Below are 22971 nucleotides of genomic sequence, written 5' to 3' on the forward strand. Positions count from 1 at the left end.
TAAAATATAAAGAAAAGTAAACATAAAATAATAATGTAATAATGTAATAACAAGTACTTCGTTTTATTGATGACAGTTAAGGATAATGTGCAGGATCAATAAATGGTAAATGACTCAACTGGGCTCTAAGCATATTTTAATTCGTAGTAAAAAAAATAAAAAAAAAAGGACACTAAATACAATCTTTACGCAGTTACAGTTAGTTCGTATAATTAATGCCAAATGCCTGTCCTGGATTCAGCAGATTGTCAAGGGCAGGATCACTAAGTATAGACACACCACAGTGGATCGATTTGGAGGGAACTATCTTGGAAGATTGGAGTCAAATATTAAAACATTGTATCCTTTCTTTGGCTTGTTTGGAGAAACAAGGGCAAATACGTTCATTTTTAGAGCAAAGGACCCTCGACATAAATGAAGTATTTCCTGCTTCCTTCGTGTTTCAAAAGAGTTGAATAAACAATCCAATAGATTCATTTTTCAGGTTCGTTTTCAAAAATGAATTATTCAGCGTTTATCCTTTTTCCCAAAGCGTTCGTTTCGGGTCTGAATGAAGACTATATATTGCTTTTGATTTTAAAGGACGTGATTTCAGTAAGGACAAGTGCCATATATGGCATGCATATAGCTCCCCAAATCGATCCACTTCATACACACACATTCGCACTTAACTACAGCAAGGACACGGCTGGCTTGCAGGTCCTAGGCGCACTCCTCCACGTACGTGGCCGGGAAGATCCCGATGTGGTTGCGCAGCGCACCCAGCCACCAGCCGTCGTCCTGCTTGGCGTGCACCTCGATGATGTCGCCAGGACTCAGTTCCAGCTCGTCGTAGAGTTTCGGGGTGTAGCTATAGAGGGCTTTGCAGCGCCCAAGGACAGGACCGTTGCCATCCGGCTGCGGGCTCTTCTGCAGGTCCTGGGCGTTCTGGTAGAAGTGCTGCTGCTGTGTCTGATGTGGCGGCTTGGCAGGCTGTGGCAGCGGCAGCTTCTCCAGGCAGTCATCCTCGTCCTGCGAGCTAAACTCATCAAAGTCCGAGTCCTGCTGGTTGGAGCCGCCGTCCGCCTGGCCGCGATCGCTGCCCCCCAGGTGGTGGTGGTTATCCTGCTGGTTCGACAGGGTCTTGGACTTTACGGAAGACGCCACGGCGGCATTCGTCGTCGAGATTATTTTTGGCTGGCTAGTGAAGTTTGTCTCAATGTTGCTCTTGCTCCGGCTGAACTGCTTCACCACGGAGCTGATGTCCGTGCAGGACCCGTTGCTGGTGCTGTTGCTGTGCAGGTGGGAGCAGTTGTCCTCCGGCAACTGGTGGTCCTCATCGGCGCTTATATCAGTGACGTCATGGGCCAGGAATCCGGCAGAGTGCTGCTGCTGCGACTTGTCGTTGTTCTTCAGCCAGTTGGGCACCTTCAGGATGCTCTGTTGCAGGCCAGTCCGGTCTCGGGTGATCTGAATGTGCTGGGCCAACGGATGGGTGGTCCTGGGCTTGTGATCCAGTTCCAGGAGGGCAGAGTGCAGCTTAAGGCGAGCCCCCTCCAGATATGTAAGCATGGATCGGATCTGTCATGGGAGTGTATAGAGTACAATTGGAAGGGTGACGAAACACTAGAAACTCACGTGGTACAGCTTGTCGGTGATGTTCTGGTGCTCCTGGTTGTTCAGCGACTGCGAGAGGCCTCTCAGACCGTCCCTGGAGCGGCGCTCCCGCTCCAGATCCGTCTTGACTAGCTGGAGGAGCTTGATGAGGGCGTGCTTGCGGCGCTCCCGGTTCATGGCCAGCGTGGTGTGCTCGCAGTAGAAGTCCGGCAGGAGCTGCTCGCTGGGACCCTCCGAGTTGCGGCGGATGTTGCGCACCACCTGCATGTCCTTGGCCACGTTGCAGGCCTCTAGCTGAGGCTGCAGTCGAGCGCTGAGCCCGCCGAGGATCGGGTTCATGTCGGCGATGAGGCGGGCGTACTGCTGGGCGAAGTTGTGCATGTTTCCCAGGCGCTGCTGTTCGCTGCTCTGCAGCTGGGCAGATCCTCGCAGGACGGCCATCTCCCAGTCGACGCGGGCGCGCTCCGCCCGGACGCACAGGGTGTAGTATTCCACATCCGCCCGCTTCACAGCCTCCTCGGCCTTCTTGCGCTTGTTGTCCAGCTTCACGCAGTCCTTCTCGGCGGACTTGAGCTCCTTCTCCGCAGCCTGTTTGTTGGGTCCTTGGTGCAGGAGAGCTATGGAAGGCGACTTCTGGATGCGCACGTCTAGCATCGCGTCCTGCAGCTTCTCGTTCTCCCGGGCGGCCGTGTGGGAGGCCTTCTTCGCCTTTGCCTCGCTGGCCCGCCACTCGCCCAGGACGCGAGCGGCTTTGTCGACGTTGCTCTCCACCTGGACGGTAGATTCGTTAGGATCGGGTCGAAATAGATGGAAAAGGAGAACTCACCGCCTTGCGGGCCTTGTGATGCCCCTCCACCACGCTCTTCAGCGGCTTCACCAGTTCGTCCGTCAGGGAGGCGGCCAGCTGCCGGTGGATGTCGCTGCGGCTCTCCATCTCAGTGGCCACACCCCGCCAGGCGTCTGCCACGCTTCCGGGGATCTCCCGTCCAGCCTTGTTCAGTTTGTTCGCCAGCTTGGACAGGGACTTTGAGTAGATCAGCTCCGAGTCGGCTCTGCAGAATTGGACCAGAATTACGCTATGAAGTCTGTTCCAGAAAGAAAACCTACCTTTCCTGGAGGACGAAGATGAGCTCCTTGCTGAAGTCACCACCCTGCTTGACGTATCGCCGCAGTTCCTCGAAGCCATTCTGTCCCTGTGGAAGGAAAGATGGGAATTTTAGAAAAAAGGTAGTTCCGAGGAGATTATCCTGCCCGCTATCCTTCGCCGTCCCAGACCAACTCCTGTACCTCATCCTTGAACCGCTTGGCGTGCGGCGACAGGTCCTCCTCGCTGTTCCGCTGCGACATGGACGACTCCATTTCAGTGCGTTCCGTTACATCCTCGCAGCTTTCGGTGACATCTCGGCGACTCCGCTCCGGCGACATCGACTGCCGGCCGGGCTCGGGCGCAGACTGGTTAAGGTTACTCCGGGACTGGGCCAGCCGCTTCAGCGGCGTCTGTTGCCGCACCGCCTCCTTGATCTTGGAGCTCTCCTCGCCCAGCCAGTGCTTCATGCCGTGCCAGCCCTTCCGAAGCTTCTCCTTGTTGTGGCTGAAGTTGATCAGCGTCTGGTTCTTGTTCTTCAGCAGGGTGATCCTCCGCTCGTTGGGGCGCAGCTGGTCCCGGTGGGTGCAGTACTCCAAGTCGATCTCCCGGTTGAAGTCCTCCGTCTCATTAATCTGCCGCGTCAGCTCTTGCAGCTCGTCGATCGAGACGAACAGGTTCTGCGCGTTAAGGCTCTGGTAGCTGACGGACTTCAGGTCGAAGTCGAACTCGTCCTGGCTGCTGCTGGCCAGGCTGTGGCGGGAGCTCTGCCGGGAGCTGCGTTGGGAGTTCACCTTCGAGTTCAACTGGAACGAGTCTAGGCTCTTGAAGTGCGGCTGCTGCGCCAGGAATCCGCCGTTCGGAATCGGCGATCTCTCAAAGGTGGCCTGCCCTGCCGGCTGGTTCTCCTTGTTGTCGCTCGCCGCCAGGCTGAGTTCACTGGTTCCATATAGCTCCGGCAGCTCGGGCAGATTCAGGTCCGGGCCCAGGTGCGCCGGAGCAGTGACGTTCATGTTGAGGGCCATGGAGTTGGACTTGTGCAGGTAGACCTTGAGCTCGGTGCGGTGCAGGTTCTGGACGGATTGCGACTGCATATGCTGCCGGGCGATGCGGGGCTTCCTCACGGGCGGCTCCACGGGCACAGGGGACACGGGCGGAGTCTGGCAAGGAGATGGCAGTAGCTCTTTTGGCTCTTCCGCCTGGTGCGTGGGCGTCTCGAAGTGCTCCTGTTCTTCTGGTTCTGGTTCTGGCTCGGTTTTCTTTTGTTCCTCCTCGTGCACGGACTCACCGTGCTCCTCCTCCTTCATCATATCCTGGGGCGTGCTCCTGGCGTCCACGAACTCGTCCTCATCCGAGCTGCGTGGCGTCAGGGTCCTTACCACACTGGAGGTCTGGGCTATTCCGCCCCCGATCTGCTTAAGTCTCGCCTCGGTGACATCAAAGCGGTCTGTGTCCAGTGTGGTGGTGGATATCAGGACGGGGGCCCCGATCTCGAGGCGATGGTCCTCCGAGTGGCTTCCCGTCATGTTGTAGCTTCCGGTATGGGGCTTGCCGGCTTGCAACTCCCCGCCGCCAGCGTTGCCGCCACTGTTGAGGTTCATGCTGCCGAGGTGTCGGCGTCCCAGCTTGTTCCCCAGCACCGAGTACCGTTTTATGCGGCCCAGAAATCCTTTGGGCCCATTGTTGTTGTTGTTGCAGTTGTTGTTGTTGTTGTGGGCAGTGTCTGGCTGCGGAAGATCGGCCATGGCGGCGCTATCTTTGCCGCCCAGCTTAAACTTGTGCACCCGCAGGTGGTTCATTGTCGGCTGTTAGATTAATTGTGACGTCAACATTACATTACAATTTATTGACTTTCGAGTTAGTGTGTGTGTGTGTGATGCCTCTTGGAGACTAGCCAAGACAACAACCAATGCAGCATAAGAAGAGCACAAAACATGAACCGCTATTCTTGGGGGTGTGGTGAATTGGGGAGCTCTATTGGAAGCAGCCTGAGAGGCTGTTCCTGCTCTTCCTCTTTCAGTGCACCAACAAGACGCATACTAGTGAGTGTGTTAGAAATTTTATTGGAAAATAGTGAGAGCTATTAAGGATGGACGTTTCTAGGTAAGTCGTATTTTCCCGCACATAGTATGTATGTACATACATGCTCCGAGATTGGAACTTGAGTAGGGTTGCCCCCAATGACCTAAATAATGTTAGCTGTCCGATCCTCCCATCGGGGTAACTCCCAAGGGGCAACCTCTATCCCCGTTTAATAAGTAGACTACTTAAGCGGGCGACGCTAGGCCGATGTTCACCTAAATAAAGGCTTAGAAAAAAACAAAAAAACAAACAAAACAAAACGAAAGACGAAAGACGAAGGGGAGAGAGCATTACTCAAGAAAGGTGCAAGGGAAAAGTCTCCACCTTCGGCCTCGCACTCTCAACTCCCCACACCACGCGACTCTCCCACGGTGTGCCGCTCGTCCCTTTTCAGTGTCCTCTGCTCCACTTTCGGAGCAGGTAGTGATTACAAAACGGTGCAGTTTGTTTATTGAGGCGCAGCTGAAGGCGAAGCAGAGATGGGGAATGCAGTATAGGGGGGACAGTAGGTGCCGAGGGCATACAAGGGGAGCAGGCATAAGCCGATGCGTTGGCCGCACTCTTTAAAGACCTAGTTTAGCAATAGTTCCAACCTTTATATTAATTTGTGGGCTCTACTGTACCCGCACTGTTCATTTCTCCGAAGACTGATCATCTTTCTAGTTGTTCTGCTCTCTCCCCGGCATTCCGTGTTGGTAATTAGATAAATAATTTATTTATGAACTATTTACTTTCGAGTTAAGTTCCGAGTCCGCTAATAGTAGTTCTCCGCGCTTTCCACAGCCAGCCTGGCCCTTCCCCCCCTCCTCTCGGATGAAATGCAAATTGTTTCCATTTTCCCTAGCAAATCATATTTTCTAATTACCAATGTGGATATAACTCTGCTAGCTCCGATTTGTGGTGCCACTATTGCGCCCCAGGAGGGGGCAGAGACAGAGGTGGAGAACTGGGGACAAGCGACAATCATCAATGGAGCTCATTAAGCCAGTGTTGTTATAACTGTATTGTGATGTAAGCCTGAGCTTTGTGTGCATTCTACGGTGCATAGGCACAGTGGAGTCTGTGCGCGAAAATGCTGGCTAAAAGTTGGTACAAGCCCTCGTTAATAAAATCAATATTTACGTTGTTTGCAGGTGAAACTGGACGACCTATCCCATCCCAGGAAGTAAGCACACTGTGCCCCTACATATTCATGGTATTCAGGCAGTCTGGTCCGAGTATATATCTGGGTTGCCTCCGTTACACTTTGCGCGATTCAAATGGGCGACGTGCGAAACCGTAGTAAGTAAAACAATTTAATTACATTTTGCACTTGTTTGTTGTTGGGGCTAATAGCATTTGCATCGTGGAGAACGAAGCGGCAGAAGGCAGAAGATGCAGCGCGAAATAAGGGTAAACAAATGCAAACAAGGTGCCGGGGCTAGAAGGGTTAATCATTCCACTCCGTCTCCGGCGGATAAGTCACGTTCCAGGTGGCCGACAGGTGGATGGAGTGGGTATGGATGAGTGCATCAAGTGGATCAAGTGGAGTGTGTGGCAAGTCAAAAGACAATTCAACTAATGAGGAGACTTGGAAGTAAGGCTACCAAGCTCGGTCTAGTACTATGAGATATCAAAATAGTAATTTTAGGGAAAGAGGCACAGTGTTTCAAGGAACCAGGACCAGACGCATGAAACCTACAATTATGAACAAACTTCCAATCGCCCTGGTCCATATGAAGGTCAAATAACATAAATTATGGCCCAGTGGAGGGCCCAAGACAGTGATCAGCGAGGCTGGGCCTGGTTCTGCCCGTGGGTCCAGGGCAGGCTCTATAAATAGAATCGCAATTGCTGCCACCAACAATTCAAGTCCCTTTTCTGTTAACTCCTCTCCGCATTTACGGCAATTTATGATTAATAAAGGGAATTAATCGCACAACATGCCAGCGAGTAGCCTCCGGCGACTGCTTCTGTGACTGCCACAAGTTCAAGGCCGCGGATCCCCAATTCCCCTATTGCCCTACCATGTTTGGGAGCACCGATTTAATTTTATTTTTAAGCTGGTCCATTCCTTCACCGGTAGATTGAAGCCGATTTGCACTCGAAGTTCTGCGACTGTTTACTGACTGGCAGTTGGGTGGAGCCCTCCGATTTATAGCCATTAGAATATAAACCGATACCGCACTGGCAGAAATTTGTATGTATGAAAGGTATCAGATTGTGGCAGACACCGATTGCCTGGTACTGCCATTTCCTGCAAGCTCGATTCCTATAAACAAGAAGTGCGAGCACCTGGACAGAGTAAACCATTTCCAACCAAACCTATTTCCATTAAAACGTGTCCATTTCGGAATCGGAGCGATCCCCGTTTCCATGGAGTTATATGATCTTACAGTAGAGCTACATTAGTGTGTAGATATGATCTTATATAGAGGGTGGCACATGGCGGGGCATGGGTTGGGCTATTATTTAACTTCCCGGCATTAATCTAGTTCCAGCATGGTTTATGATGCGCATTATCTGGTATAATGCCTTGAAAAATAAACAAAACGTTGCCAAAAAACATGGCAAGATTCTCCCGCCCTTAGCACGTCGTGTGGGATCGCTTGATCTTTCGATCTCTTGATCTCCCTGAGCAAGCCAAAAATACGGAATATATAAGGTGGCATACTAAATAGAAATAATGAACGAACAGAAATCCCTCTCAGACGGTGTCTGTGCCTCCATTCTATTCCACTTACGCAAATATTTTGCCAACTTATCGCGGGATATTGCGCCAATGCGCAAGGTCTCAGGCCCGAATGCAAAAATAACTCTCCTAATGGGCTAATTATTCGGTAGTGCTCTCGTGCTTTCCCCGCATTTCTCAAATGCCTTTTTCAGTCGGAGAGATACCTTTTTATTGCGAGTACCGGCCCCATCCGAGCTAGCCACTTTTTTCAATGATCCGTACAACCGACTAGACTCGGGCAGTTCGCGAGATACAACTGCAGATAAGTGGTATTTCTCAGATACACGGAATAAAAGAACGATAAGACGCTTGGTGAAATTCCGCCTTATCTTTGCGGTTTCTCAGGTGGCAAAATCTGCCACGTAATCGCCATCAGATCATGGAGGAAACCAAATAAGTTTTAAAAGATGATGATAACATCATGAAGTGAAACTCTTCCCTGTAGAATCGCTTCTATTAGTCAAAGATGGATTTCTACGATTTGAGCTTTCTTCGGGGCTTCGAAAACAAAGTATTTGACCCTCGAGACCTTGGCTAATTGAAAACCCGCCCACACATTAGAGGCCTACTCCCATCGGTGTACCATTGGAGTTCTGCCCTCGCGAAAACCCATCGCTGGGAGGCTGGGGCTGGTGCAGTTGCCCCATGCGGGAGTCAGGGTTTAACACAATTAACCCGCTCCGTAGTGCTGCCCCAATCAATTCTCTTTAAATGTCATTGACACGCCGGGCATGTTGCAGCCGAGCCATAATGGACAGGGGCACGAGTACAAAGGCATTTGGGTTCTTTGTGCCTTTGGCTTTGTTTTTTCCCCATTTCTGTCTGAAAAGCCTTAGACGTTGGCCGTTAGACGGCCACCATTTGGCTCTGCTAGCCCTGAGTGAGTCTGTCAATCTTGTTAGAAATGCGTTTGTCTTTCAAAAGGGCACGAAGAATAGGAGAAGGAATCAGAAGAATCCCCTTGAAGACGCGGCTAAGAAGCGGCTGCATTTATTTTTATTCGACTTTCGGTCATTTGGGCTTATGCTTTGTTTTTTTTTTTATTGGGTCTTGTATTTGGAATTCGTTAGGTTAAGTGTTGCCTCATTTTAGAATAACAGTGAGGTCTTCAAAGAATCTTGTAGATTCTAGATAAATCCATCAAATGAAATCAAATGACCGCAAGTTATTAGCCACAAATATTTAGTGTGTATCTTAAAGATATCTCATATCTCATAGGCGATCCCCAAAAGGTCGTCCAAGCCACTGAGGCTTCCCTGTACCCTCAACTTCGACTCGTAACGGTTAACAGGTATCCAACAAATAAGTTATGCGAAAAATCAAACAATTGCTGGGCCATAAATAATTATGCTAATCGCAGGCTAAACCAAAGAACCTGCCATCAGAAGCGAACATCCATGTAAATACCACGTAGAGTCTATAAATACATGCATAGGCATCGGCATCGGATACCCATACAGGCCCACCGAAGAGTATCTATGTATCTAGGAGGGACTATATGCGTGGAGGTTGGATTCTGTTTTTATTGTGTTCTATTTGGGAATCGTACAGAAATAATTGGCACATTTTCAAGATATTTAGACACAGATTTTTGGAAAGAAGACTAGGCCGCTGCAAGCTCCCATTTATTGCAGTCGCAAAACCATAGAAAGATACTTTCGGACATCTGACAGATGCGTGGCGGTGGTCGTTTGTCATCCGACAAACTTGAGCTAGTTTTTGGAAAATGCCACAAGGTCGGCAAAAGCAGATAGCAGCCACAAACTACACTCTTTTGGATGCACTTGCTCTGCCTGACTTGCGTCAGATACATTTATAGCTCGTAGCTGCAATCTCTGCAGGAGGCGGTGACTCTTAGGGACTGATACCTTTGGGGGAAGTCACACGAAAGTGATTCTCAGTCGATTCCAAATGAAATCAATCAAAAAACGATTCACTGCATTTCGTTGTTGTTGTTGTTGTTACTTCACACATATCGTACTTCACACACAGACACTATCACTCGAAAAAAAAGGCAATTAGATACTTTTTGTTTTGCGGTTATGCAAACAACAGAACGAATGTATCTATGCCGAACTGGTGCAAAATTTACCGAAAATGAATAAATATGTAATTATGAGAGCGACAGCTATTATTTGTTATTGTTTTTGTTGCTGTTGATATAGCTTTTGGTCGGCAGCGGCGACATTTACATTTACGCGCGACGTCGGCGTTGGCGACTAAATTTAGAACAACGCAGGAGCAGCGACGTCGACGAGTTGCGACGTCCCCAACACGCGGCAGCAGACTAACCGCTCTGCTATGCCGGGGGCTCTGCCAGAACGTTGCGGCAGCGACGGTGGCAGCACCGCAGCACAGCAGCACCCACAGTGCACAGTGGGGCTCGTTCGAAGTAATGGAATGATATTACGATATTACGAATATTAGGAAGGGTTTTGGTATATTAGGAAGGATTATGGTAAGGGGTATACGTCCTCATATTAAAAGGATTCCAAGCAGTACTTTTAAATACCCTTAAGGTCTCTTGGGGACTTACCAAGAACGTTTAGGAATCCCCAAGAAATCCAAGATTAAAAAAAAACTCAAATCTGTCGGCTTAGAAAATCTGAAAGATTTCTGTGCGTCCCACGGTGCAGTGGCGCACTGGAGCGAGAGAGTGCAGCAGAGAGAATACGTCAGTGGAGCAGAGAGACCGAAAGGGGAGCTCCCAAAGTTCGGCGCGCCAGCGCAGGTGAGCTGAGACGCCGCAAACTGGATGCTGCACTGTCTGCGCCGCAACCTGCCTAAGACCCCCTGCCTTTCTTGCCCCATTCCCCCCGGGCTGGCTGCCTCATCTTGCAGCAGCACCAATGTTGTTTTTGTTTCTCTGCCGGTTGTCAACGCGTAGGCCAAATATTTGAATGGGGGCTGCGACGTCGGCGCCAAACGTCGTTCGTCTTACGGTACCAGCGCTGGCGTCTGCGCAGCATGCAAAGCGGTACTCTTTGATTGGCCTGCCAATATACCGTTGCACAGTGGGTCTTAATTGAGAGGAGGCATTATTTATTAATTAAGTAGCCGATCGATAACTAGCTTGAATTAAAGAGGAAAGTAGCTCGAAGAGGTCGAAGTATGAAAAGTGGCTAAAAACTAAAAACCTCCTACAGATGTAGGCCTAAGATCACAAGCAGAATCCTTCGAGCCATGATTCTCTATCGATCCATGTCCTTCCAAAGTTCTCAACCATCCTTCCAATCCTTCCAAACATTGCCTCTAAAAGGATCTCCCTTATTTAGACTTCGATCCTTCCGGTGTTGTGGCTTTTATAGCTGACTTCCTCGAGTAATTCTCGAAATGGTATCCGAATCTGTGCTTCCCGTCCAACATGCCGCACTGTGGCTTCACTGTGCCCCATTGACGGCTTCTGCCGAGTGATAAAATAAATTTAAGCAGCATAATGCACGTGCTGAGTGGCGGAGACGTCGACTCTGGCGAGTCTGCCGTTGACAAGTACCGGTATTATGGTCGGATCTTCGGGTTCCCGGTTGCATAATCGTAGCTGTACACGTGAGAAAATATTTAGGCATGTTGCAAGTTAAAATTATGATTGTTGGTATCTCTTGGGATAATTAAACAAAGTTTTTGAAGAAGTTATTTGGCTGAAAAGTAAAACTTTATTCAACTTGGAGGTGATGTATTTTTTCTGAGTGCATTGTAACCATGCGCTTGCGCCTAGTCGCGTTGCTGATTTATGCGGCAAGGAGGCGGTGGCAAGGGATGGGCGGCAGGTTACGTTATTATAATCGGAATCGGAGGAAACCGTTCACACGAACTGCTGTTGCACTTGCCGCTTGACCGACATTCCCGGGCTCAAAACCCGTACGTCGGGTTTCTGGTAACGAGCACTTTTTCGGCGATTGAAGATTTAAATTAACCTGGGTTCTGACATTTATGAGATTCCTCGGCGGGTATCTGAGTAGCTGGGTGCAGGAAACAGACTTACTTGTCATTGTAGTTGGTGGTCTGGTTGGTCTGGGCCTGGCTAAAATAATATTTCAAGAAATAACCGTTGCGCTGTGCTTACCTGCGGGCGAAAAAGATTGGGAAAAGATTTTTCACATAAATTAGTCAAAGGCTAAGTCGAGCTGAGGTGATAGGTGGAAGAATATGGTTATGGGTTTATGTTTAAATCAAGCCAACACCAATAATAAACTAATTAGTCGCAAATCCAACACCTCGGAAAAGTAAAATAAAGTTAATAACGTGTTTTTTAAATAAATTTTCAAAAGAAAAAGCTTTTAGCAGGTGCCGCCACCAACATGGCTGCCAACATGGCGACCATGGCTACCATAGCTGTGCCTTAGCCAAGTTTCTCACCAGAAGCAACAGGTGGTTTTTAAAAGACGTCTCTACATTTTGTTTTAGCTTTTCTTTAGCTTTATTTTTTATACAGACAGTCTAAGAATTTAAATTTCTTAATATTCGTGGCTTGCTAATGCATCATTTTATTTAACTAATTAAAATTTATATTTATCATCTAAGTATAACTCGTATTCTTTGATCAAATCCTGAGGTCACTCTTGGAATTGTATTATAAATATTTCTGACAAATTGTAAGCTTCTGTTTTTTTTGGAATTCACTTGGATGATTAATTTTAAAGGCTTGTTACCAGTTTCTGTTACTTCTTTATTTCAAAAGTATGTTTGTTTATTAGCGAAAACTTGCTAAATGCCGAGAGAGAAAAACTGGTTTAACAATCAGAACCAATTCACACAGGAAAGTGGGGCTATGGGGCTGACAAGGTGAGAAGGTGAGAAGGTGACGGGGTGAAGGCGAGGGCGAGGGCGAGGGCGAGGAGGCGTGGCACAGTATAGGGAACACACATAATAAATTAAATTTCGATGGCAACTCTCGATTGTTTCAGCTCGAAAGTCAAATAAGTCGAAACGCTCCAATGGGGCTGATGACACCGGATCACAAAACATGTTATATGGATTCTGTTTAGTTTTGGTATTCTTTGGTTCGTTATTTATGGCGTTTTTGCGGATCGGTGGATCGGTGGATGGGATGCGACGGATACACAAATGTGGAGCCTGGAACAGGTTCGGATGCGGACACTGATGCTCGGGTGTTCTGGTGGACTTACCTGAGCATTACCCATTAGAGCATCCTCTGCTGGCGGCTCGAGTTCTAGCTTCACTGGCAGGACCTCGTCCAAGTTCGCGTAGATCGGCTGTTCCTCGCTGAGGCTCTGGCGCAGCTTGCGCCTCTCGTCCTTTTGGCCCTTCTGACTCTTCTGGTCCTGCTGACTGCCCGCCTCTGGCTCGTCCTGCTTCTGCCGCTTCTTCAGGTGGGCATTGAGGTTTATCGCCGACTTGGACTTGGCTCTGGCAAACCGGGCGGAGCAGCGCAGAGACTTCAGCACGCCGTAGGATCGCGCGTTCGCGAGCTTTTCTCCAGAGAGGGGAGAGAGATATAGGTACTTAACGTATATATATAGAGAAAGAGACAGCACAGGGGGAGGTGGAGGTGGGGCCAGTGGAAATTATTTTAACTATGTATGTAGAGATTACTTGCTAAATCGTTTCATAAACAACTATTGCTAATGATATTAGTAATAATAAGCAGAGTAGCTTGTGGTGCATAGAGTCTCGGGGATGAAGATACTTTAGCTGGGAATTTGGAAAGATATTAAAAATATTCGAATTTGCATGATCATGAAGTCATCAGAAAACGCTTTTCGTTCGACGGAAAGCAATAAGCCATTTATCTCAAAGTTGCAAATGGGCGATTACCACCTACGTTCGTTATTTTCAGGTCTCTAAACCTATGCATCACAAAGCAAATAATTATTTTTTAAGGGGGGCTCTACTTCAATTAGCGGAGCCATACACTTACATAGATGAATGGAAGCCGGGTGCGGGTGAGGAGGAGGAGGAGGGAGGGTTCGGTGTGGGCCTGTTCACTTTCTATTGGCCGTGTGATGGCATGCCAAAATGCCAGCAAAAAACTATGCTTATGGAGTCTTTGGCTCGCCAACTTCCGGCAGAGCGGAAAATGGCTGCGAGACTGAAAACGGCCCAGGTGAGCCCAGGTGCCAGCCTGCGGATGATTCAAGGCGTTGAATTGGAGTCTATACAGGTATGTTTTTTTTTTTTCTATATATAGACACATGACCGAAGCGACCGCAGCCAAGTCAATGTCTGTAGATAAAACCAATGAACTAAGTAGCAGGTAATGACAGTAAATAAATTATGCACTGCGAGAAAAGCAATTCCTAATTGTAAGCTCCTAACGACATGCATATGAAGAAGGTCTCCTATCGAAGCACGTCCTCATAAATCTATGAAAATGGTCTGTAAGTCATCAATTTGTATGTAGGGCTTACACCCCACAATATTTGGGTGTGTCTGCCTATTTATATACTCATAAAGCACATTCATATGACAAAAAGCCATATACAATAAATTTCTCCCAGTGCACCTACTGCGCACTTGCGGCTGGCTGGCATTGCCAAGTGTTCAATTGCAACAACAAATCACCGGCAATTGCTACACCAACATTGCGCATACGCCCCGTGGCCTCTCACTCGAGCACTCACATACTATACTATACTATACCGAGCTTATGAGTGCTTCTGCCTGAAGTGGGCCAGCAGCCAGTTGGCTGAAAACTGGAAAACTCGGTTCTCGTTGCCGCAATTGCCGAAAGAAAGTTCACATGTTCGCGTAGAACAAGTCGAACCAGTCGGCCACACTGCGAAAAATGATGGGGACCTCTCAAGAGCGCATGATACAGGAGAACTTCTCAAGTTCTATTTGAAAATCGCTTGAAAAATCACTTTCTGTGATTATGTAAAATAGGTATTTACGTGAGACTGTTGCTACCAATCATTCATTTATGAAGTGAGCCTCCCTGTGGGAACAGCTTTGAAAAGCCACAAGTTGAATGTGAATTCAAGGTAACACAGGGCTCTGCTGGAACTGACTCAAGGCGGAATCGTATCTATAAGCTTTATAAGCCGGAAGGTTGCCACACAAGTTGCCTCCACAAGCAGCACGGGTCTTGCCCAATCTTTTCAGAACTGGAACCAACATATGGGGGGATAGATAGGTCACTGGGAAATGGGAACTGACCCGGACTTTTGAAATCAAACTGAACCTAGAACTAGAAAGATATAGCTTCTATAACTTGTGGAGCTACCCCCTCCCACCGATGATGCATTCAATTCGCATTTCGTTACACGCTCCACAGAACAGCCACAATGCCAGCTAATAGCTCATCCGACACTGGCTTCTGCAGGAAGCGTTTGGCAGAATGGATTAGACCCCACCCACCTAGGTAGCCCTGGCCTTCTGGCCAATCCTGACCCGCCCAATCTAGCCCAATAATGCAATCATGTTGTTTTGTTACAGATCTGATTCAAGTTCAGCGAACTCTCAGAGGCAGTGGCCCAAGGAGAACGACTCGACCAACTACCCAATCAATTCGATCGACTGGCTGGCTGACAATCAAGTATACGCACCATGGGACAAGCCAATTATGAGTCTCAGGCGACTCCTTTGTCAAGGACTTTGTTCTTTTTCCGACCAAGCTGTGTCACTTTATGATCGTATTTCCATTCGTTGTTTGTTTATTCCATCAGCTCTGCAATCTTTTGTTTTGACTGACTAATGTGGCCGCTTATCGCACCTTATCATTGGGCATTCCGCTGCCTTTGTGCCAAAAATTGGCAGTTTTCTGCGAAGAAATCAAGTGCAGGAGTTCTACCATCAAGTGTAGGTCAGTGCCGCGCACTATAGGGGCGATAGTGACTAGCCACGCCCCAGTGGATGACTAGCTCCCGATGACAAATGGAATATCTATTGAGAGGTACGCTTATCTGGAATTTATTTCGCTTTTAGTTTTTTCCATTCACGTATGGTGTTTATCTATGGCTCACACAATTGGAGTCATTCATGGCAAAAAACGAGAATGCCGGGCTCCAGAAAATGTGGATAATGACACTGTACGATCGGATATGAATATTTTTTTAGCATAATTACAAGGTTCAGAGTGCTTTGTGTGGGAGACGCCGCCAAAGGTGAAAGCACTGAGCGAAAAAAGTCGCTGGAAGCGGAAGGGGCAACTGGAATCAGCTGGCTTGAGGAAGCCCCAGGTGAGTCAACAAAACAATAGCTCATACCTTTTTATAGTAACGACTAAGAGGCCAAGTCTAGTAGCAAAAAGTATACATTCCCTGATTGGAGGCATACGAGTAGAAAATATTACTTTTTCGGTCAGAAAAACACACACAATTTCACCTGCAAATCGTCATCGAATGGCAGCGAAATCAAAAACAGAATACCAATTGTGGAGCGGAGAAAGGAAAACATTTGAATACTTTCCAACTGGCGAGAAATGAGAACGTTTCTGTTTTTTCCCCGAGATCGGAGACCCATTGTCTGAGTATCTGCGAGATACACTTGCTGTTGCCTTCGGCACAGTGGCTCTGGCTTTGGCATTTGCTCCGTGGACTTAATGAGGTCAGAGCCGTAGTCTCAGCACGTTTTTGTTACCATTTGATGTTTGTTTTCGTTCGTTTGGTCTTCTTTGGTTTCTCGACTGTGGTTCGGTCACAGTCTGGGCCGAAAATCAATTACCGTTAATGCTGCTCCACATACCCACATACACCTAGCATTGAACGTGACTTGGCTGGAACACCACCGACTGGCGCTGAGAGTTTCGGGCCCAGCCCTGCCCGATGATCTTCACCAAAATCAAGTCCATACCCCTGAAGGTCAGAGTCTCTGGCGCGAAAATTCGACGAAAATAGTAACCGCCAACTTTGAACAAATCTAGTAAAAAGTGGCCTATCTTTCTGGTCATATTTCTTGAGCGGGTTTTCTTTTTATTAGCCATGTACATATGTATGTGGACATGTATTAAGAAATCTTTCGCATCACCAGGCAGCCGCGAACACAAAATAAATAAACCGTAAAAAAGAGCAACTATAATAACAAGTCGGGGTAATGGCTAATGCCACCACGATCCATTTTAGCGACTTTCACTGTTTAATTGTCGCAAAATTTCATTTATCTCCACACTCGTATTTTGCCAGCAGTACTGCAGCAATAGCAGATGTATCTTTTGACGGGCGAGATACTTGGCAGAGTAGTTAGTTGGCTTATATAAGCCGGCAAGGGAGTTTGTTGGCAATACTTTATGGATGCAAAGATACCAAAAGAAAGCGTCGCTGGGCTGGCTTTCGCCGAGGCCCTTAATTCTAGCTAATTAGACTGAAATGGAAGGTTACCAAGGAAACAGGAAGTTGAGGCTCTGATTCAAACATCAATTGTTTTTTAATCTTCCCAGCCGGCCCAGGGAAAGTATCTCCGTCTGCTGGCCGAAATCTAATCATGCAACTGCAGCCCGATTACTGGCTTACTCATAATTTCGCCAACCAGTTTCCATCTCGAAAATCACGAAGTCAATCTTCAATTGAAATCTAATCTGGCCGAAAGGGGAGGGCCTTTTCGGGGGCCTTTTCCAGGGACCGAAAACCAGAAAGCCCCATGCACAATGAGGCGATGGTTTCACGGATAATTGGCCAGCCGCCAAATTGCATGTGATCACGGACTCCTGAAAGTGCCTTTCTTCCTTCGAGTCTCTCTTAAGTTTTCCTTCCGCGAACCTCATTTGAATGAGCTCCTACTCCTACTCTTTCGTTTCTTCGCAGTCTTTCTTTTTGTCTGTCTTTTGCGAAACGAGTCTTCGGGGTAATTAAAAGTTCATTGTCATGAGCGGCCTCCAACTTGTTGTGAAAACAATTTTGCAATGCCCGCCCGAAATGGGCAGACGCAGCAGCTTCCACGAAAATCCCCACACAACTTCCCCATCGCCTAATGTGCCTTTTTTTTCCACTTTTAGCCACTTTTTTTTTTTTTGGCCTCAGATTTTCCCACATGAAAAACGATGACAAAATGTGCAGCCATCCAGCATCGTCGTCATCGCCATCGTCACATTGAGTGAAAGTTACTGATGACCATTGTGGCTTTTTTTTTATTTTGTTCCGAGGGGCCCCATGGCCAATGCCTCCACGGCGGTTTTCCGCAATTGAACTTGGAGCCCGGGCGACGGCTTCCACCAGGAAGCAGACTGCATCTGCACCTGCACCTGCGCATCTTACGACCCCAGCAAAAAGCCGGGCCGGGCCTAAGCCCAATTTCGGCCAAAAGAGATAATCGCCGAGCGACGTCAGACACGACATTTGCGCAATCGGCTGGGGCCGGCCAACTGGTTTTGGTTATTCGCGGCTCTTTGGTTGGGGGTGGAGAAGTCCAAGGAGTGTGGGGCGGGGCGCTGGGCTTCCACCCGGAGATCTTATCGCAAAGCGCCAAAAAGCTGGCACATTTTAATGGATCATTATGCGATTATCGCCCCGATAACGCATGCCTGTACATTGAATAAACGTATATTTTGACTCCCACATGGTTGCACCGAAATATATAATGCAAAAACTGTGGTCTTATGTTTCTAATAAAGGTTTAATCCTCACTACGGGACATAGCTTCATTACATCAAAAATATATCATTCTCCATAGACTTCCAATACTTTGCCCTTGATTTCTATACATTTTCTTGGTCTTTTCTAAATGGACCTCTTTTAAAAACGGAAAAACGTGGGGAACAGGGGCATTCGTGGTCCAAAAAAGAGTATGATTCCTCCTGATCCTTAAGCTATCAGGATTATCCGATCCTTAAGCAGAATACCTTAAAACAAGCGGAGAACTATTCTGCATCATTCTCCAGCACAATCTCTGAGCCGCAATTTCGATATCTTTTCTTGGTATTTTCTAAATCGTAAATACGCTGGGATGGGGGGCTTTCTTTCTTCAAAAAAGAGTATATTTCCTCATAGGATCCGTAGATCCTTAACGGAACACCTTCAAACAAGCAGAGAACTATTCTCTATTTGGGAAAGAGATTCCGCAAGAGATAGATTCCATTCCTCAATGGAAATGGAAAGAGGAGCTTTGTGTCCCCTTGGATTCGAGGATGAAAACCAAGAAAATGTGTTTCATTTTGGTAAAATATGTCTTGTGATCCATAAATACCATACAGCTGTTGCAAACGGTTTCTACAACCGACCCAGTTGGGGCCACGGTGTTGCATTCAAAATTTAAAGTTTGTCTTAATCGTTAAATTATTCAAATACTGTTCGATTTTCGCTGGTTCGCATTCGAAAAAATTTAAAACTAAACGTCGATACTGCTGTAGATTAGCAGAGAAATTTGATTAGGTTGGTTCCAGCGACCTCGACCCCGTTGTGACCTGTTCGTTGCGATAATAAAGCCAAGTTTTCGCACTGCAAGCTTGCTCGCAGAATCTGGAGGGCTCCAAATCGCGGCCCCAATAAAATATACAGAAATACTCTGAACTACAATTACAATAATACTAATGATATCTTCAACTGATCTCTAAAAATCTACCACCCAGATCAGATCAGAGTTATGTTGCAACATTTTCCCCAGACCCTATACTTTAGGTTGACAGTGCTTGCCCCATCCATAAATTGCAGTGGCGCGTTGCAAAAATTCGAAAATCGGGTCATCCGAGAGATGCAAGGGGCAATTGGCCAATCGAATCGGGTTATAGATGGCGACACAGGTTAATTAACGATTTGGACCAATTAAGTCTGACGGGGGGGGGCGAGGAGGGAGGTATATTAAAGATTGTGCAAAAGGCGAGGAAACTGTGACAGCTTCTGTGGCAGATGTTAGTGCGGATAGAGTGCGTGCATCCAGCAGATACTCTACGGTGCAGTTAGTCGATGATAAGTGTGTCAGGCTTCTAGTTTCTACGTTTCTTTTGAGAGGCCGAACCCCTTTGAGGGACTCCATCGCAACTCACCCATGAATTATCGCGGAATTGTGACATATTTCGTAGCGAAAACCACTACGAGATAACACGGACTACAATGATGCAGCTGATGATGGACGATATTTGGATATATATGTGTATTCGGTTAAAAAGCAGACATTTACTGGTTTGAGCTGCAGACTTTCCGCGGCGTTGTTTACTTTCAGTTTCGGCGCTGCCGTTTCGATTTCGCGAAACCCACAGATTTTTTATAGTTTTGCTTAATTTATCTAACCAATTTGTTAGCTAAGCCGGACTAAACAAACACACATGCATTATACACAGTACACAGTACACAGTAGCCAGTATATTGGACACCAGGCAGACACACACCCAACCGCCGAGCGTCACGCATGAAGAGATGCCTCAGATACTTTTGTATCTCGGTGCCTTCAGCTTTTTTGGGCTGCTTTCTGAGGCGTAACTGCGCTATTACGTGCGACAACTGTAACACTCGCCACCGCAGGCAGATGCACACAGCCCAACGTTCAGATACATGCACGGACACTGATGCAGATACAGATACCAGTACGGACACGGCAGATACCGGGCTGGAAATACTTAAAGGCCCAGTCATCAGATACGAAGCTTAGTAGCATTCATTTACTTGTACGCTCTGGCACTAACAAAAATAAAAGCACAGAAACAAAAGTGTAGATCGCGAAATAATTGGTAAGAGAATGCGCTCCGAAAGTGCTGCGCGCGCCGACCGACCACTTTGAGTTTGGGCCGCTAACTGAATCGCAATCTGAATCTGGCTTTTGTATCTGAAAAGCATTCGGGGAGCTCGACGATTGCCGCTCCACGCTCGCCGCTCGTCGATCCACGGCTCCAGTAGCTCCACGCTCTTCAAATCGCACCGCTCAGCGATGCCGCTTTCTAAACGCTCTCCGTTCACAGCTCGCCAGCTTGTCGTTCTTCCCTCGCGCCGAGCTTTCCTTTTGCCCAATGCAGCTAAGGCACATTGAACAGCTTTGCAGCCAAATTGATTGATAAAAGCCTTTGGTTGGGGTCTATTTCCAAGTCGACCCAGGACACCGTCCAGCCAACAGAAATGAATCTCAGGAGGGCGTAGTTACTGGCCTATCTGTTCCAGCGCGTAATCTACCCTGTCGGCAATCTCCTATTCAGCTAAAGGCAACCGACGATCTTATAGTAGTATCATAAATCCAATTCTGGGATTCGTTTCGAAACCAAACATTTCAATCCTATATTATTTGAATATTTATTTCGAAGTACCAGGTAAAAATTATATCTGGTACTTATCATATAACTTATTATATATTTTAAATCACGCGCCTTGAGAATTATGTGGGGCAATCGAAAAACTCATGATAGAGGTGGAAGATCATGTGTGTTGGTAAACGCCAATAACAGATATCGATAAGATATCGCCCGCGTTACTATCGATGCTTATTTGCACATTACTATGCCATTTTACTCATCTCTAAGACTGCTTCTCGCTCTTAATCATCTCTAAGCTTACTAGCTTACTTGTTAAACCGTGAATATCCTTTTTTTGACCAATTCAGCGCCCCTTTTACGATGTTTGAAGTTTAAAAAGTATCGGCAATCACACAGAGGAGTCCCTCAGATGTCGAAGAAGGAATTAGACAACCGAATACGAGGATAATAAAAGATATCGTCAAGCTAGACATCCTCACTAAGTCGACGCCGAAGTCCGGTCGACTCTATTATGGTGCTACAAAAACAAAGATGACATATAAAAGTAAATCTCTTGTGAATCTTAAATGGACTTTCTATATTATTCTATTTATCTATCATTTCTCTTTCAGCCATGGAAAGAAGCGGACCAAGAAGATAAAGGTTGGCAGAGGCAGACCTCTTCGTTGCATTTCGGGTGTCAACAGCCATTAATGAGCGATTAGTTTTAGTTATTAGATTAGTTAGTTATTAGATTAGTTATAAAATTATATTAGTTATGGGTAATTTAAAAGGGCGCAATCGCATGTACAATCGCTATAAAGCGCCTCTGTTGTAATTTACTATCGATAGTGCGCTTACAGCACATAAACGTGCGATAGTGCGCTTTGCAGCACATCAAGTGGGCGATAGTGCGCTTTACAGCACATCAAGTGGGCGATAGTGCGCTTTACAGCACATCAAGTGGGCGATAGTGCGCTTTGCAGCTCATCAAGTGGGCGATAGTGCGCTTTGCAGCACATCAGCTGTGCTGTAGTGCGCAAAATAGAATCGGATTGACTATCGATATTGCGTTGTAATAATATCGAGTCGAAAAACGGTCGAAAATGAGTTGTTCGATATCGATAAACGTGGTATGCAGTTCGATGGACAATCGAGCGCTGATTCCGAAAATACCAAGCGTTGCCAGATCAGGCCAGAATTGGGGTTTCTGGAGCCCATATCTCGGCCGTTTGTAGTCCGATCTGGCAACGCTTGGCATTTTCGAAATCAGCGTCCCAAAGTCTATCGAACTGCATACCAATTTCGTCGAAATCGGACAACAAATTTTTCGGCCAAAATCGGAAAAAATCGTGATGGTTAGCCTTTCCATTTTTGCGAAAAAACGGTCGAAAATGAATTGTTCGATATCGATAAACGTGGTATGCAGTTCGGTGGACATTCGAGTGCTGATTCCGAAAATATCAAGCGTTGCCAGATCGGGGCAGAATTGAGCTTTCTAGAGCTCATATGTCGGCCGTTTGTAGTCCGATCTGGCAACGCTTGGCATTTTCGAAATCAGCGTCCCAAAGTCTATCGAACTGCATACCAATTTCGTCGAAATCGAACAAAAAATTTTTCGGCCAAAATCGGAAAAAATCGTGATGGTTAGCCTTTCCATTTTTGCGAAAAAACGGTCGAAAATGAATTGTTCGATATCGATAAATGTGGTATGCAGTTCGGTGGACATTCGAGTGCTGATTCCGAAAATATCAAGCGTTGCCAGATCGGGCCAGAAATAGAGATTCCAGAGCCCATATCTCGGCCGTTTGTAGTCCGATCTGGCAACGCTTAGCAATTTCGGAATCAGCGTCCCAAAGTCTATCGAACTGCATACCAATTTCGTCGAAATCGAACAAAAAATTTTTCGGCCAAAATCGGAAAAAATCGTGATGGTTAGCCTTTCCATTTTTGCGAAAAAACGGTCGAAAATGAATTGTTCGATATCGATAAACGTGGTATGCAGTTCGGTGGACATTCGAGTGCTGATTCCGAAAATATCAAGCGTTGCCAGATCGGGGCAGAATTGAGCTTTCTAGAGCTCATATGTCGGCCGTTTGTAGTCCGATCTGGCAACGCTTGGCATTTTCGAAATCAGCGTCCCAAAGTCTATCGAACTGCATACCAATTTCGTCGAAATCGAACAAAAAATTTTTCGGCCAAAATCGGAAAAAATCGTGATGGTTAGCCTTTCCATTTTTGCGAAAAAACGGTCGAAAATGAATTGTTCGATATCGATAAACGTGGTATGCAGTTCGATGGACAATCGAGCGCTGATTCCGAAAATGTGCAGGGTTGCCAGATCGGGCCAGAAATAGAGATTCCAGAGCCCATATCTCGGCCGTTTGTAGTCCGATCTGGCAACGCTTGACATTTTCGAAATCAGCGCCCCAAAGTCTATCGAACTGCATA

At 47.0% G+C, this 22971-nt stretch overlaps 1 protein-coding gene and 1 long non-coding RNA gene across 10 annotated transcripts; one reads left to right on the forward strand and one right to left on the reverse strand.

Moving 5' to 3' along the window:
- Positions 1 to 31: 31 nt before the first annotated feature.
- Nost (Nostrin) lies at positions 32 to 19934 on the reverse strand. Of its 5 annotated transcripts, none has more exons than XM_017239163.3 (6): positions 19348 to 19934; positions 12602 to 12904; positions 2704 to 2789; positions 2423 to 2648; positions 1618 to 2367; positions 32 to 1560 (listed from the first exon to the last, which is right to left on the reverse strand). In XM_017239163.3, the coding sequence occupies exons 1-6, from the start codon at positions 19372 to 19374 to the stop codon at positions 703 to 705; spliced, it is 2250 nt and encodes a 749-aa protein (XP_017094652.2). In that variant the 5' UTR covers positions 19375 to 19934; the 3' UTR covers positions 32 to 702. The 5 variants fall into 5 exon arrangements, with proteins under 5 accessions (XP_017094652.2, XP_017094651.2, XP_070139034.1 ...); XM_017239162.3 differs by lacking the exons at positions 12602 to 12904; positions 19348 to 19934 and adding exons at positions 2884 to 4485; positions 9568 to 9767; XM_070282933.1 differs by lacking the exons at positions 12602 to 12904; positions 19348 to 19934 and adding exons at positions 2884 to 4485; positions 6769 to 6949.
- Positions 4706 to 21340, forward strand: LOC108123826 (uncharacterized). Of its 5 annotated transcripts, none has more exons than XR_011444212.1 (4): positions 4706 to 4783; positions 5896 to 6043; positions 20889 to 21085; positions 21153 to 21339. It is a non-coding gene; the product is annotated as an uncharacterized lncRNA (long non-coding RNA). The 5 variants fall into 5 exon arrangements; XR_011444213.1 differs by lacking the exon at positions 4706 to 4783 and adding an exon at positions 5273 to 5457; XR_011444214.1 differs by lacking the exon at positions 4706 to 4783 and adding an exon at positions 5633 to 5773 and having other exon boundaries at positions 21153 to 21340.
- The last annotated feature ends 1631 nt before the right edge of the window (positions 21341 to 22971 follow it).

Source organism: Drosophila bipectinata, chromosome XR (genome assembly GCF_030179905.1).
Source record: "Drosophila bipectinata strain 14024-0381.07 chromosome XR, DbipHiC1v2, whole genome shotgun sequence".
NCBI lineage: Eukaryota > Metazoa > Arthropoda > Insecta > Diptera > Drosophilidae > Drosophila > Drosophila bipectinata.

Bases quoted from the DNA above. Each gene is read 5' to 3' on its own strand.
- Nost (XM_070282933.1), bottom strand. From the start codon at position 6,906: ATGGCTATAAATCGGAGGGCTCCACCCAACTGCCAGTCAGTAAACAGT. The intron at 4,486-6,768 runs GTAGGGCAATAG...TTAATCTAACAG, and splicing joins AATCGGTGCTCCCAAACATG to CCGACAATGAACCACCTGCG. The intron at 1,561-1,617 runs GTGAGTTTCTAG...CTCCCATGACAG, and splicing joins TCACCGACAAGCTGTACCAC to ATCCGATCCATGCTTACATA.